Consider the following 16,962-nt stretch of genomic DNA (forward strand, 5'->3'; position numbering starts at 1 on the left):
GTACCTTGCTGCTTGAAACACATTGTAACTTGACCTCACCCTTGAAAATGACGAAGAAAGATCAATCACTGAACCCTGGAACACCCCTGGACTTCGTACATAAACTTATATTAAAATGTACACTTTTTTTCAAATAAAGAATTCATTAATTTGCTGATGAATATATATCCTCTCAAAGAATGAGAATAGCATAGTTACTGGTTAAATGCAGTGCTGTTGAGAAGATTAGATCAATAGAAAATGTCTTATAAAATTAATACCACTGAGGCAGCCATTATCTTCAATCAAACTTGCATAGAATAAGGTCTTCTACCGGAATAAACGAATTATGATTATGGTTATAATTATCTTCATTAAACTAGCTGATGATATAATTATAACTTTCATCATCATCAATATGAATATCATTATGATTGTAAATATCATCTTCTTACTTGTCTATATTATCATTATAATCAACTTAGCTTTCCGCCTCCTTGAACTTCCCCAGAGATCGCCGAAGCTTTCATAGCCTTGGGAGGCAAGTATCTCATGGGGGCCAAAAACTTGACTCTCGTTCCTATGGAGTGGTATCATGTCTGCTACACGGTCAGCACTACGCAACTTCTCATATATGTCAATGGGTGAGTTTGAATTGTGTCGGTGGGTGAGCTGGAATTGTAGACTAGTGAGTCAGTTGTTGAGTTGGAATTTTATCTCATTTAGTGTGTAGAAATTGTATGTCAGTTTGTCAGTTTGAATTGTATGTCTGTGGAGGAATTGGAAATGTGTCAGTTGGTAAGTTGGAATTAAATGTCAATAGATGAGTTGTAAATATATGTCAGTGACTGAGCTGGTGTTGTATGTCAGTTAGTGTATGCAAGAGGGTGAGTTGGAATTGTATTTCAGTGGGTAAGTTTTTATGGCATGATTAACAATTCTGATTTCATAAACATGTGATTAATCCCACCTAATCTTTCCCAGAGAGATCAACATCGTGCATGACATTTCGGCCCGGAAGATCCTGTTGAACGCTTCCATGGTTTTGGGGCAAGAGACTGACCAAGTCCTAGGGGGATACCAGGAGCAACAGAGCTTCTCAGGGATAATCACAGAGTTCAAGTAAGTGAATTTCTCATCATTCTAATCTGGTCCCATTTCTTCGAAAGACCCGTGAATGGACGACATAAGGTTAGATAAGGTTACCCAAGTTAGCTGGCATATTTGACTTTATGTAGTTACATTTCCAGTAAAATGCCATACCAGAAATAAAGTTACTGCACCAAATTACTTTTATATTGTTGTTGCCCAATTATCCTTGGAATACTGAAATGCGGGATGCTCTCCTAACTTCCAGTCTTGTGTTTTCTTTATAGACACATAAATGACCGGAATTCACTTTAGTTTGGAGAGTTTGTATCCAAGGGGAGCAATATTAATGAGTATATGGATAATAGTTGAAATAACTATTTGGCAGGTTACATATGTGACTGATGGTGATTTAGCTCACGTGTACAAGATTCTTAATTCAACGGACCTATTGACTAATAGCTCATTTAAGCCTAAAGATCATATGGCTGATAATTAAAGCTAATTTTAATTGACCATTCATATGATTGTGTATTTAGCCATTCTTCTTCTACCATTGATGGTTGTCTACAAACTCATCATGACCCACATAGGACACTGTAAGCCACATCAGAACTTCAAAGATAACCATTACTTGTTGCCACAGACATGACACCTCATAAATCATCAGCATATGGAGGAAATGAGAGTTATGAGCCAAAATATTCTCTTTTCTTAGCCTCTACAACCGCGTCCTGACGGAAGAGGAAGTACAGAGTCAGTTTCAATGTGAAAACTTCGACGAAGGGGATCTTATAGCCTGGTCTACCACGCTTTGGGAAAAGTTTGGCAGCGTACAGGAAATTACAGTCAATCAAGAAGATTACTGCAATACCAGGTAAATATTCGGTTCCATCAAAGATGACTGCTCTGCAATATCTATGCCTATGGTCAAGCAGAAGGAATAATCCTTACATATGATGCGTTTTTGCCTAGGAAATTATAACAGTTCGTAAAAGACCTTTGTCTATGTACACCGAATCATTTTCACCGTAAATTTTATTCTCTTATAATCATTGACTATTACATCACACGGTAGGTGATAATTGTAATGCTCATTATGAAAATAATCTTTTATATACCTTTATCTTTCAGATAATCAGTCAATTACACTACAAGCGTAAAGCAAACACATTTACGAGTGACTATAGTTTTATCATGTATATCAAACGTGAAAATTTCCTTAAGGGTGTTAAATTTTTCTAGAGTTTCATGGATGAGTGTATAACACAAGAGGCTTAGAGACAATTGCTTTCCTTTTTTCATGTGACTGAAGAATACGTGGAAGCGATAGAGTTTTATGTATTTACATTTGCACAATGGTATCGGAGTTGTAACATCTCTCACATGTTATCGATCCTATCCCATATCCTTCTAGACAAGGTTAACTCTATTCATGGAAGGATGGCTGTGGTCGTATTTAAACACGTCCCTGTCACATACACGATATCTTTTGGGATATTTGCTCCAGGGATAGTAACCCCGTGATACCTCTACAGGTAAAATTCTCTGGTATATCACTCGTAGGAAATATCCCAAGTAGAAAGCTGCTTAGAGGAACTACCATCAGGACGACATGGGTATCTCACCCAAAAATAGGATTTTCCTATGTCAAAATCCCTTTTATGGACTCACCCTTTGAGTAAACATAAGCTTTCCCCTTCTGGATATACTCCCTTGCTTAGCATGCCAGAAAACAAAGATCACCCTAATATTCTTTCTTATATTTCAGTAAGCAAGTCACTGTATTCCCCGAGCGACGTTCATTCCGCGAGGCCATCCACTGGTGTGACAACCAGAAGGCAAAGCTCCATATCCCTCGCAGTGTTGAAGAGAATGTAGCTCTTTACAGTGCCTCCAAGGCATTTTTGTCTGTATGTCAGCCTCCCAACCACGCCACTGTTTTCCTCTGGTTAGGAGCCACAGATGAAGAAAATAATGAATATTTGGACATGGAGGTGAATAATAATGCTTCATTGTTGTATCCCCTTTTCTTATATTCCATTCATCTAATGATGGTACTTTTCTATTGATTAGTCATGAAGAAAAACAAGAAAGTCTAATAGGTGGAATCTTAAGATTTATTTGTGTGCTTACAGATTCTTTTTGTATGATTTGTATTTGAATATCTATACTTCTATAATTTGGATTGCTTAACAGTCCATGAATCTAGAACATCCCCAACTTACAAAAATTTGACTTCCAAACATTCAGATACAAACACAGATCCAAGTGAAATCATAAATCTCAGATACTGTCTCAAAAATTCATAATGAAATTCTTTGATAAAACAATGTTACATAATTTAATCCGGTAACCAGGGCCTTTGCAATATGAAACAGGTCTACCTTTTTACTTTTGTAGCTAAAGATCGTAGGCTTGTGAGTTAGGTGAAACCTGGGCCAGAATTTAAAAAGAAATTAACGTACAAACAATTCGAGTTAAGAACAGCTTCTTGGAAGCTACAAAGTTTGTAAATTGAGGACTTTCTCTACTTTACCTTTCGCCACTCGAGCACACCGCAATTACCTCTAGATGATTCACCGCCTATTAATGTAATTCCTTGCGCAGGGCAACCCACTGATGTACGAGAACTTTAACTTCAAGTCGTCTTCAGCTTCCCAAACATGCCTCGGTATGATGATTCCTCCAAATGCCGGAAAATGGGACGATACCAAGTGCTCCTCCCTGTACCAATTCTGCGTGCCCTGCGAGGAAACTGTGCCCACGATGTACAAGATGAGGGGCCTCTGCGAAGAAGATGAGCAGGCGATTCTCTTTCGACTTGGTCCCGAAGATGGAAAGAAAACTTCTTTTAGGTATGTATGAAAGTCAGAGGGTGAATCATTTTATATTGTTTGATAGGTAACAGTTTACAATTGCGTTTTTCTCCTTTTTTTTTTTAAATATATATAGATATACATTTGTTCAACTCAGTGCCTCTATATACCTACTTAGAATACAATAAATACAACCGTTTCTAATCCACTGTAGGACAAAAGCCTCAGACATGGCCTTAGTCATGTCTGGTGTTTGGCCATTTTCACTACCACGCTAACCGCTGTGGATTGGTGATGGTGGGAGACTTTAGTCTGATCACTTACAGCAAACCAAACTAGTATTGTTAACCTTGACTAGTACAGCTTTGCTGATCATGGTGATACACAAAACCTATCACCATGTTCAGGTATCTTCACTCAGAAGGGTACTTAGAATAAGTGTAGCCTATAATATACCAACCAGTAGCTAAGGAGGCTTCAATGATAGTGTTTGTTGTACCAAAAGTACTTAAGATTTTTATTTATATGAAGATTCAATCAGGTTAGAAAAAATGTATCAATGAAATATAAATGTTAATTTCTTAAACAGGGTTCAATGGTCATTTATAGTAATGGTTTCTAACAACTATTGTTATTATTATGACTCCTCAGAGGCTTTACAAAGTTCGACCTTAAATTCAACGAGGAAAACAAAACTTGGATGTTGACAGACATGTGGACAAAGGAACTGATAGCGTCTTATTTCGCCTTCGATGGTTCGTATCCCTTGGGCACCCACACGTGGAAATTGACCACAGACTATTATGTGTGCGGGAAACCGAAAGGTGAGTAATGTTTCTCAGTTCATTACGTAAACAAATATCTCATTTGCCGTTATTATATGCAAGAAAGCACGTCTCTTCTGCTGTCATTATACGGCAGAAAGGACCTATCATTTTATATCATATGGAAGAAAAGTAGTCAAATAATTTATCTCCATAGATCAGGGTCCGTTTTATTTATTCATTTTTTTTTCTTTTACGTGTTTTGATATTGGCTGAAATTGAATATAACTATGTGGATTCACAACTTTCAAGGTAGGCCTAGCTGATGCAAGACTCATTCTAAAATATTTATGATTTGTATATCAAATTTTAGGCTTCTCTCTCTCTCTCTCTCTCTCTCTCTCTCTCTCTCTCTCTCTCTCTCTCTCTCTCTCTCTCTCTCTCTCTCTCTCTCTCTCTCTCTCTTTACATTGTGGCTTTAGAATGATATTATGTTAAGTAACCTAACTCAAATACTTTTTGTTTATGTTTCAAACTTCAACGCAAGTCGTTACTATTTTGTTTTTCTCTTTATTAAACCACTAAAAGGTGAGATACGAATTTTGTTTACATGAGTGTTGCTTTTAGATGCAGAAAAATATAAGAGTTACTCTAGTTTTAGATCGAGATTTAACGTTTTCTATATAAAATTTTAGTCTTCATAGAAAACTTATTTTATGGGGAAACTTAGTTCTTTTACTACCCAACCTCTGAGCTAAAGAGTTGTTCCTTTATTTTTCGTAATTAATTACGAACATCACTTGAAATGTTATCACAAAATGATCATGTCTGCAAAGTTATATTATGTACAAAAAAAAAATTAAATATTTTATCTTTCTCTTGTAACCCGAAAAAGGGAATATCAAAACCTTAAAAAAGTATTAGATTTACTATACACTCCATTCATATTAACATTAAGGTTAGGTCTTAGGACATCTAGCCTTAATAGATGTATTAAAAAATTCTTCATGTAATTTTCCAAGCCTCACTGTTGGTGGCAATATTCAGGAAACATGAAGGAAGTAGGAGAATTCAACATCATAAAATAGAAATAAATCAAACGAAGGATTCATCTGATCGATTACTACCAAGAGGCCTAAGATGGACTCACCTCTACTTTCCCTCTTTCCCTTCTATAGAACTACATTACTTTGAGCCAGTGATTTCAAGCACAAAATGTTTCATAAATCTAATAATTCTTTGGACCCCAACATGACCAGACAAATAATCTTGAGTCAAGACCTTCATTAATTCTTTCTTTTAATAAATAAGAACATTATTCTTATATTCAAACACCCCACGTCCCTCTTCCCCAGCTTATGGTGGGTGTAAAGGTTTTGTATCATATCCATATATATGAATGCAAAATATCTTTGCAATCCAAGGTCATAAAAGATGGTTGGATAACATTAGGAACTGCAGCTAGCTAATTTCTTGTTATCACATATATATTATTCAAGAACCAAGTAATTATTTTATCACAGATAGGGGCAAGATTCAAACAGAATAGATTATGAATCTTTTTGCTTAATTACTTTGCCAAGATAATTTTTCAGGGTCATGCAACTATTCGTGATTGCAAGACTGTGATATGTACATAGATATTGTCAAAGGAAAGACACAAGTGAGTTATCGTGTTGGAAAAAATCCAATCTTCCTTCAGAAATCTCTATTGCATGCAACTTCAACAGATGCCGACCATGTCCTGGCCTTGTCCGCCTGCTACGACTGGGAGTACAGCTGCGAAGACGCCACTTGCATCAACCTGACGCAGAGATGCGACCTGAGAGTGGACTGCCCGGACGCGTCGGACGAGAAGTCCTGCGAGAAACTGTCGTTGCCCGAGGACTACCTCTCCAACCTGACGCCTCCGGGGGTGGAGCCCGGGCCGCTTAACATGAATCTTAATATGAGTCTCTTTGGGTTCTCTGAGGTACTTGGCTCCCTTTTTGCTTCTTTACATTACCGTTGTTAGTATACGTAGCATATAAAAAAATGACTGCTAAATATTTAGATAGATATGCACACATACGCATACACAGGTTCAACCCTCTCACAAGGGTATGGCTACTCCTTCTCTTCCCTACCCAGGGAACGGGGAGAGACCTAGTAGTTATACGTAATAATAATAATAATAATAATAATAATAATAATAATAGTAATAATAATAATAGAAATGGTGATGATAATAGTAATGATATTGATAATACCAATGAGAGAGAAGTAGAATCTATGAAATTTTCATAATTAAAACAAAGAAAATAAATAACCAGGGATTTCATTTTCTCTGATATTATTATTGTTTATATTATTAAAATTAGATTCCAATTCCATAACTTTTCATTTTGTCTACAGATCAACCTTCGCGATATGAAGCTGACGGTCGACTTCACGCTGACCCTGTCGTGGTACGACATTCGCCTCCAGTATCTAAACTTGAAAGAGCTCATTGACATTAACTATGTGGAGGTAAGTGTGGGCTTAGGCCAAGAGGATTGAACTTATTTAAGGTAATGCATCATTAACTAGAGGGGCACTCAGTAGAGCGCTAACCTCTGCCGCGGCAGCATATATCTCGACCTTTTGCTCGAACTTGACCTTAACATGTATTAATTGGCTTGGATTTTCATACACTCAAATATGAACCAAGTTTGAAGTCTCTGTGACAACGATGTACAAACTTATGGCTGATTACCTGAATTGGACATTTTGCTTGACCGAGACCTTGACCTTTCAAAGTTTAACCATTTCCAGCTTTTTGCATAACAGTTAATCCCTGCAAGTATCATTATTCTATGATTATAATTGTGGCCAGGAAGCTGTTCATAGTCATACCAACACACAAACACATAAACAGGGGCGAAAACTTTACCTCCTTCCAACTTCGTTGGCAGAGGTAATTAGATAAGGTGATATAGGGAGTTAAATCAGGCTTTACTGTAAATGCTAAGATCATTAGTAAAGCTTAGTTAAGAATGCCCTTTTTTCAGCTTTCTAAGAGTTTGAAGTTATACTAGACTAAAAAAACAAACGAAAATTCTAATAAATACATTATTTTCTTTTCTAAAGCCTATATAGATTACATTTAAATGAAGCTGTCTAGTGTAGTTAAATCAATCTTTAATTTAGATGCCAAGAAGATTAGGTTTAATTAAGGCAGTACACTGAAATCTCTTTTTTTGTACATACTAATATTATGTATAGATAAAGCAAATCAGGGTGGTAAAGGCAATGTATTCAGTAATACTCAGCTTTTGAAGTGCTTGGGTTTGAATTCACTTGCAGGCCACAGGGTAGACCCAGCCATAACTGAGTACCAGACACTTTTAGTTGGGAGTCAAAAGCTGGGGAGAAAGAAGCTTGACAAAATCCCTCAGCCTAGAATGCATACCCCTCTGTGAGTCATGAGTAGCGGTCATACCGGGGTCACCAATGTGACGAGCCGAGAGAAGGTTGTGACTCAAAGGCAGGTTGAAAGCAACTGAGTAAATTTATTATTGAACACTCTCCTTGATATACAAAAGCTCAAAGCAACAAGAAATTTCCTGTTTGAAAAACAGACACTGTTACAGAGGGGAAAAGCAGACATGTTTAATCTGGTTCATTTTAGTGCGAGGGAAGAGTGAAGATACAAGCATAATATATACACAAAATGAACTATGTACGATCGTGTGACACCCGGTTGGTACAATGTGCTCAGTGCCCTTCAATGGTGTGGGTTTGACTTTGTATTGATCTCCGCTATCCTATAGTATATGCAGGATTAAATGTTTAAAAGTTACCCATGAATGGCAGAGGTAAGGGACAGTGCCCTAAAAGGACAATACCTCAGAGACTGACTATATATACATATGATCAGCGCCCAAGCCCCCTCTTCACCCAAGTTAGGACCACGAGCAAGTAAATCTATATGCTCCCCCGACCTCCTCATTCTTACCTCACAAGGATGACGAGGTTGTAGACACTACTAAAAACTATCAAGCTTGAGCGGGTCTCGAACCACAATCCAGAAGATCACTAGGCAGGGACATTTAAGGTTCAGAACAGACTTGGGAACTCTTCCAGTTGGTTCACTGTAAGGATTGCTTGATGGAAGCACTACAAGCTTACGAATTTCTGAAGTTCTGTATTTTGCTAGATCCATCGAACAATTGTAACTACACAAGGAAAAGCTTAATTTACTGTATAGACAAAAGCAATAAATTTGTACTATTACACCAATTGATCTGTGATTGTTTTCTAACTTTCACTTCATCTCTTTCTTTTCCGAGCAGTTGGAAGGGGTCCAAAAAGTGTAATTTCTAACTATTTCTACTCACTATGCTTGCTTTTCCTATCATATTGTTGTTTTATTTATTAGAAAAAAGAATATTGCAGAAGTTACCACTGCTTTCAACTGCCAAAACACTTCTTTAAGATATCTAAAATGCTACAAGACGGATACTGTCTCGTTCATTTTTCAGGTTTCCTTCTATAACAAATTATCTCTTCATTCTCCAAATAGCGATCAAAGGTCTGGACGCCAAAGCTGGAGTTCTTGAACGCTGATTTCCCAAAAGTACATGAGACAACACCAGTGTTGACGATAAGAAAAGAGACTGACCCGGAACCAGATGACCCAGTTCTCACAGCTCATAGTAAGGGCAATATATTTTGTGTATACTGTACTCGTGTACTTATTATTATGACCTACTGATTCAATAACTCATTCAGTATGTTCTCATACGGAATTTTGATCCACATGCACTCAATTCTTATCCACAATTATGTCATGTAAATAATTAATTTGGCATTTTTTTGTTTATTTTAATCTGATACGATAAGCTGCTACCCTGCTTGTACTCATCCACCATTTTATCCTGGCTTGTTGTGGTATGTTTATATGAATTGATATATATGTCTTTTGTTCTTTATTATTTTTAGAGTATGGTAAATATCCTCAATCATCATTCTAATATGCCATAATGTTTCTTTTTGCTTTATTTTCTCAACCTTGGTTCATATTAGACTAACCAGAGAGAGGATGTTATAATATAAAAATTGAAGACTTTCGGATCACACAATGATATCTGGCAACATCACCTGGTTCCAATATATTTATCTGAATAAGGATCAAGAAGTGTAACTAGATTGTTATGTAAGGCATCTTAAATCTACCTCACATAATAAATGAAGAAGAGATAGCAGATGATAAAGAATGAGCAATAGAGGAAAGTTAGTTAACAATTGTTACCTTTCTCTCTATCTTTATCTAGTCTTTACAGAACTGGTGATAAAGTTGTAGGTACTAGGTTTTTCAAAACACGGGGGAACTGGACCAAACTGATTGATGCTGATGTTCGTGATCTCCATAGTTTGCAAAAATGCCTGAATTCTTCAAAAGGGTTATAAAAAAGTTTCCTTAATTTCACTGACATATTTTAACTATTTAGTGATTGACTGATAGATTTATGGATATGTAACACTTGGCATGGGTTCAATACTAAAAGAAAAAAAATATGAACTGAATTCACAATTGTATTTTTAGTTTTAGATAGATTGGACATATAGTTGAGAGAGAGAGAGAGAGAGAGAGAGAGAGAGAGAGAGAGAGAGAGAGAGAGAGAGAGAGAGAGAGAGAATAAAACAATAATAATAATCGTATTCACACTATTATACTATCCAAAAAAGTCTATGGAATAGGAAAACAGAAGCAAATTGATAATAATAATAATTTCCTCCAACAGACGAAGTCTTCGAAGGCAGCAAGAATCCCATTCAAATGACCTGGAAAGTCAACGCCCCATTTTCGTGCAGCATGGACCTCCAGAACTTCCCTTTCGATGCGCAGCACTGCCAACTTCTTCTTCGACTGACCTCGGCCAGGGTCGACTTCCTACAGTGGAATGACCTTGAGGTCATTTACCTGGGAGAGGTAATTGATTTGGGGGAAATACTTTTGACTTGTGATTTGTTGTGCTTAAAGGATTGGGTATCATGGAGTGGAATGATCGGGTGATTTTCCTTGGAGAGGTCATTCATTTTGAGGGGGAATTTTTGGAGAGGTGTTGTGATTGGTAAGGATAGTGTTGTGATAGTTTAAAATCGTGTTTTGATTTGTTAGAATGGTGTTGCAATTGGTCAGAATGGTGTTGTGATTGTTTAGAATGGTTTTGAACTTGGTTAAGGTGGTGTTCTGATAGTTTAGGATGGTGTTGTGATTGTTTAGAAAGGTGTTGTGATTATCAACGAAAGTGTATAAGTAGGAAGTTTGTATCTAAAAGGGTCACTTCAGCTAGACTACTTTCTTTGCTTTCCTTTCGAGGTGTGGCTGACGGAATACCAAGTGGGCTCCGTCACCATCGACAGCCACACAGAGCAAGACTACAGCGTGGCATCCGTCAACATCAAGCTGTACCGACGCTTCTGGTTTTACATCACCTCGACCTACCTGCCCACCATCATGCTGATGCTGATCAGTTACACTTCTCTGTTCTTGAAACGGGACAACATGGACTTGAGAGTGATGATGACTCTCACCACGCTGCTGGTGCTCTACGCTCTCTACCAACAGATCGCCGAGGGACTGCCCAAGACGTCGTACACCAAAGCCATCGATGTCTGGTGCTTCTTTGCCATCACGTTCATTTTCACGCAGGTAATTGGATCCGTATGAATGCGAGTATAACTGATTTAAAGGTTTAAAGGCTGCTCATGAATAGCAGAGGCAAGGGACAGTGACATTGGCCTAGCAAGCTGGACAATGCCCTATAGACTGACTACATATACATATCAGTGCCCAAGCTCTCTTTCCATCTAAGCTAGGACCAGGGAGGGCCAGACAATGGCAGCTGATGACTCAGCAGGTAGACCTATAGGCTCTACCCTCCCAATCTTAGCTTACAAGGATGGTGAGGTTCCAGCCACTAAAAGAACTAACAAGTATGAGTGGGGACTCGAACCCCAGTCTGGCGATCACTTGTCAGGGCCTTTACCAAAAAGGGCACCACAACCTTTTTGTTCAAGCTATATTTTTCTTACAGCTTGTATTTTATGAAAGCATTCTAAAACGAGATGGATTTTATCAGTAAAATGATAATGTAACAATCATTAGTGTTGTCAGATCAAGATTCCATGAAGTTTTTTAAATTGTGAAAATATAATCCCAAATGATTGTACTGTACTCTTTTACAGAACATAAATCAAATGCCAATTATTCTGTGGAAAAAAATAGTAATCAATCACCACTTTTAATCTACTGAAATAAAAATGAAATTGGGTTAAGATCATTAAAATATTTAATTCCAACTCTGTTTGAGTCATGAGAGGCAACAATCTTCACAGTCGTTGTAAACAGACATCATTTAACTCTGTAAACTTTTAACTATCAACCATCTCTTCTTCTTTCCAGGTGATCTTCCAGGTAGTAGTAGATGTACGAATCAAGAGGAAGTCAAACCCAGGAAAGCAGGTATCCATATTCTTGCAGCGAATCTGCTGGCAAGAAGGACGAGGAGCCGAAGCAGGCGAATATTTGGGAGAGGAGAAAGAAGATCCCCCGAAGACCAACCGTCCGCTGAAAGCCGCGAGGTATTGCTACGCTCTGATAGTAATCATATTCTTTATCGTGTACTGGATTGTGGTGATTGGCAGCATGAAGGAATAAAATAGAAAAAAAAATAGGGTGAAAGAAATCCCCAAGAAGAGGGGATGTAAAGGAAAAGCTGTTAGAGTGTAATCTTTGTTTAAGATTAAATAATTGACGAGATAGAGTGCCCGCAAACTTATTTTGCGGAGTGAGCAATAAGGAACCAGGAACCAGGACAAGAAAGTATCGAGGACTGTAACTCAACAGACAGAGGGTCAAAGCGTGTGCTGTTGTGTGATTGATGAAATGAAGACGAAGATAAGGTGTGTTCGGTAGTGGTAAGATATGCGCACTCCATGAGCGATAATGCTTGACCAAGCCATATGTGTATTTATGCAATTGTTATTGTTTTTTAAGATCTCTTGTTTATTCTTTGAGTATGCAGTAATACACATAGGCAAAAATTTGAAATAATACTAAAATCAAAAGTGTATATATAAGATAATTTAAAGTGGAAAATACATGAAAGAATTTTCAATACTGGGTACTACACTAATAAAAAATATTAAAGTGTTGTATAAAATTAAGACGGCGAAGTAAATGATTTTGTGAAAATCGAATAATTAAAACTGGCTCTTGATATATAAAAAGCTGAGCTATAAAGGAAAAATATATCTTTTTATTATAATTTTTCAACTTCATTATTTTTTTTTTAAATTTACACCTTTTTACCATCAGAAAAAGCAATATATATATATATTTTTTTTTTATTGTGGATGCAAATCCTTTGAAGTGTTTACAACAAAATCAACTGAATATTTATCTGTTTTATATTATTCTTTCCCGTGTTAATATTAGAAACATTATTTACTATTCAAAAGAATCTTTCACATTCGTATGTGTAGGACAATGTAGTAATATAACACCTTCATTCGATGTTGATGTGGCAAAAATGTGTTTTATTTTTCACTGATTGCGTGCCATTTATGAACGACCTTACTCTTATTTAGTAGGTCTGGGAATTTGAAAATTGCATTTGTTATATGTATGTGTTGATCACATAAGGTTTGATTAACCTGACCCTTTTCCAAAGCATTTTTGGCAAAAATCAAAATGAATCTTCTATGTATGTGTTATTGTGTAAAGTTTTACAGTTCTAGATATTTTGTGTTTATACTGTATAGGCCTATATATGTGTGTATATATATACACACATACAGTATATATATATATATATATATATATATATATATATATATATATATATATATATATACATATATATATATATATATGTGTGTGTGTGTGTGTGTGCGTATATATATATATATATATATATATATATATATATATATATATATATATATATATATTATATATATATATATATATATATATATATATATATATGTGTGTGTATATATATATATATATATATATATATATATATATATATATATATATATATCTATCTATCTATCTATCTATCTATCTATCTATATATATATATATATATATATATATATATATATATATATACGTACACACAGTGGTAACGCACTAGCCTTGCATTCGCATGGCGGAAGATTGATCCCAGCCTGGGACTGCAAGTTCAAATTGTTTACTGGGGAAGTCACTGCTGTGGTTGGTCACCATTGTGAGATGTTGGACCTGCCAGGCTGCCGTACTGATGAGACTCTCTTCAGATGATACTGGAACTGAGACCTGAGACCTTGAACCACCATGTATATTGTCAGTAACATTTCTCATTTACTGATATACATTTTTTTCAATGTGTGCTATATTAGCATCGATGTTTGTATATAAAAACCCCAATGACCTTGTTTCCTCCAACTACAAAGCTTTGGAATCTTTCTGAGTCTTGTTTTTATCCAAAGCCGTGTTCACTAGTGATAGCACGCTAATAAGATTGAAATAAATCAACAACTGGAGTTTTATCACCCATTAAACTTTGAATAAACTTTCAAATTATCTGTGTTTATATCAAACCCGTGATAGACTATAATCTCTCTTTTCAAATATCATTTATGAACATATTTTTCATGGTTCTGGTTACCATTTGGCCAATGTATTTTATTTAGTTTTTTTTTTGGGGGGGGGGAGGGGGCTTGGTGTGGATGAATGTGTGAATAAAGTGATTTAACAAATGTATGATTGATTTACTTTTTCCAGAGCAACAATAAATCCATAAAAAAAAATTGTAAAGAATTCATATATATAGATACGGGTGTACTCTAGTCACAAAGAAACTGTATTGTAAACGCAATTTATGCTACGTATATGTTGAAAAGAGAGTATGCGGTGTTTATGAATATTCTTTTGACACCACATAGACCTATATATTTTACGTATGGAGAATGTGGTACCCTTCTGAGTAATTGCTAATATAAAGCCATATCTAATGGATGCCAACACTTATATTGTTCATGAATCCCTCGTCATGTACTTGCCCTTCCCTATGTAGCTTAATTTTGCTGATCGTGATTCTGAAATTTTGAATATGTTCACGCTAATAGACGAGGTTCATATGATTGAATAATAGTCATTTAGGATTCATTTTGTATTATTGTCAAGTTTAATTTAATTGTCGTCATATTCATCTTATCAACCTTCACTAATATTTTAACAAAACCTTTGCGACCTTGGAAGGTCCCAAAAGCCTTTTTTTTTCTTATAAAGAAGAATATTACAGTCTAATGTTTACTTCGTTCGATTTGCATCTACTATCCTGTCTCTTATTGTTTGGCTTTATATACGCTTAATAATTGTTTGTGAGGAATAAAAGGATCATAGTTATATTATATTATAAAAGAATAATATTTATTTTTTTCCCACGAAATTGGTTTAAATTTTCATATTCCAGCATAATGTCTTTGATAATCTACAGGTGAATAGTTCGAACTGAATGTTTACTTTGTTCGACTTGTATTAAGTTGGTGTCTCTAGTTGTTTGGTAATTCATGTATTCTTATAGGTATAATAAGATAACAAAGAAATATACATTTTAATAAAATCCAGTACATATGAATAATATTTATTGACTATATTCTTCAAAATCATTATATTCCATGAAATAGACTAAGTCAATCCATATGCAAAGCTTCGAACGCAAGAACTTCGCGGGAATGTTGTTTGTTTACAAAATGGTTATGTATGTCTTCTGTGGTGATGAAATGACAAAAATCTTTGCGGGCTCCCTTTAGGAAAAGGGTAAATCATTACACATGGATGAGTCAATTAACACCGAGGTAGGTTTAAATACATTCAGTAGTTCACACACATTTCTAATAACCATCCATTTTCACGTGTTATGATATTCATACTGTTGTCGAATACCGTAACTTCAGTGTAAGTTAAAGTTGTCTGGTTACAGTTTCAGTTCATCAGAATAGATACTCACCAGAACGTCAGCCGGGAAAGCCCAATCCTCCACTGTGGTGCCCAACCACAGCAGTGGCCTCCCCAGTAAACAGCTTAAACTCACGGTGACGGTCTGACCGATCCCCCTGTCTCAGAATTCTCCTTGACATTGTATAATGGTTCTTTTCCGCCATTAGCTCGCTTCGCTCGCATGAAAATAAAACATCAATCTCGTATGTTCTGGTAAGCGGTAATGTTGAGCTGCGCACGCTAACATTACAGGAAAATAAAACATCAACCTCGTATGCACTGGCTAACGGTAATGTTCGCGCATGCGCAGATTATCAAGGAGAATTCCGAGACCGGGGGATCGTTCAGACCGTCACACCGGGCTGGGATCGATCTGTTGCCATTCGAATGCTAGGCGAACGCTTTACCACTTTACTAGCTATCCACCTTTCAGAATAAGAACATTTCTAAGAGAAAAATAAACATTTACTACTGGAAATGGTGTGCTTTGAACAAATTATTGACCCTCTCCTTCCCGAAGGACACAGGTGGGAACCTGGGATTTTGGGTGTGCGAAAACAGGACAAAATATGATTATTTAACACTTTTGAGATTTTTAAAAGGGTACAGAACCTAATAAACCCACCTAACTTAGCCTAATAATTCTCAGGTCACAACCCTTAGGTGGGGGCAAGCCCTGGTTCCCACTGGGTGTCCTCCATTACCATAGGATATGATCTCCATATTTTTAAATATTTAACTTAGCCGGTAAATATATAATAGCTGAGCCTCCGGCGGTTCGACAGAAAAAACACAAAAACTCGCGAGCGATCGCTATGAAGGTTGCGGGTGTGCTCACTAGCGCCAACTATCGGCCAGATACCGCATATACATGTAAACAGACCCAATTTTTCTCTGTCGGTCTGATCGACAAGACGTACCATTACTCGTTGTTAACCTGGAGTTTTTCAACAGTCTTGGTGAAGTACTTCCTTTTGGTTTGAGCTTTCGCAGTGCAGGTGTTTTATCTTCAACTTAAATCTTGAACTCGTTTTTGGATAGATTTAATTGTTGATGACTTTGGATTGTTTTTTGGACTTTCTTTGACTTTTAAATGGCCGACCTTTCCCTTAGTACGGAAGTGTGTTTTAGGCTTTTAGCAATTATCTTATCACGTTATAAATTGTTGTTGTTAATTATAGATTTTCCTCTATATATTTTATATCTCAACCGCCTTTATTAGGCCTCTTCGATTAGCTTTCCATTTATAATAAACATCAAGATAAATTTTAATGATTTGTTTATATGCGACCTT

The 16,962-nt window shown here is 36.3% G+C and overlaps 2 protein-coding genes across 2 annotated transcripts in view; one reads left to right on the forward strand and one right to left on the reverse strand.

The window, feature by feature from the left end:
- Positions 1-12,838, forward strand: part of LOC137628259 (uncharacterized) — a 13,361-nt gene extending 523 nt beyond the window's left edge. The window contains exons 2-13 of the mRNA XM_068359423.1: positions 491-623; positions 964-1,101; positions 1,787-1,945; positions 2,840-3,065; positions 3,679-3,926; positions 4,539-4,711; positions 6,382-6,623; positions 7,046-7,159; positions 9,195-9,327; positions 10,417-10,604; positions 10,995-11,327; positions 12,081-12,838. Coding sequence (XP_068215524.1) covers positions 491-623; positions 964-1,101; positions 1,787-1,945; positions 2,840-3,065; positions 3,679-3,926; positions 4,539-4,711; positions 6,382-6,623; positions 7,046-7,159; positions 9,195-9,327; positions 10,417-10,604; positions 10,995-11,327; positions 12,081-12,335 — 2,342 coding nt within the window. The 3' untranslated portion in view covers positions 12,336-12,838. The remainder of the gene's footprint in view (positions 1-490; positions 624-963; positions 1,102-1,786; positions 1,946-2,839; positions 3,066-3,678; positions 3,927-4,538; positions 4,712-6,381; positions 6,624-7,045; positions 7,160-9,194; positions 9,328-10,416; positions 10,605-10,994; positions 11,328-12,080) is intronic.
- The window catches only part of LOC137628898 (uncharacterized), a 139,100-nt gene that overhangs the window by 43,168 nt on the left and 78,970 nt on the right, over positions 1-16,962 (reverse strand). The window lies entirely within an intron of this gene.

The sequence above is a fragment of the Palaemon carinicauda genome, chromosome 36, assembly GCF_036898095.1.
Source record: "Palaemon carinicauda isolate YSFRI2023 chromosome 36, ASM3689809v2, whole genome shotgun sequence".
In the NCBI taxonomy this organism is placed as follows: domain Eukaryota; kingdom Metazoa; phylum Arthropoda; class Malacostraca; order Decapoda; family Palaemonidae; genus Palaemon; species Palaemon carinicauda.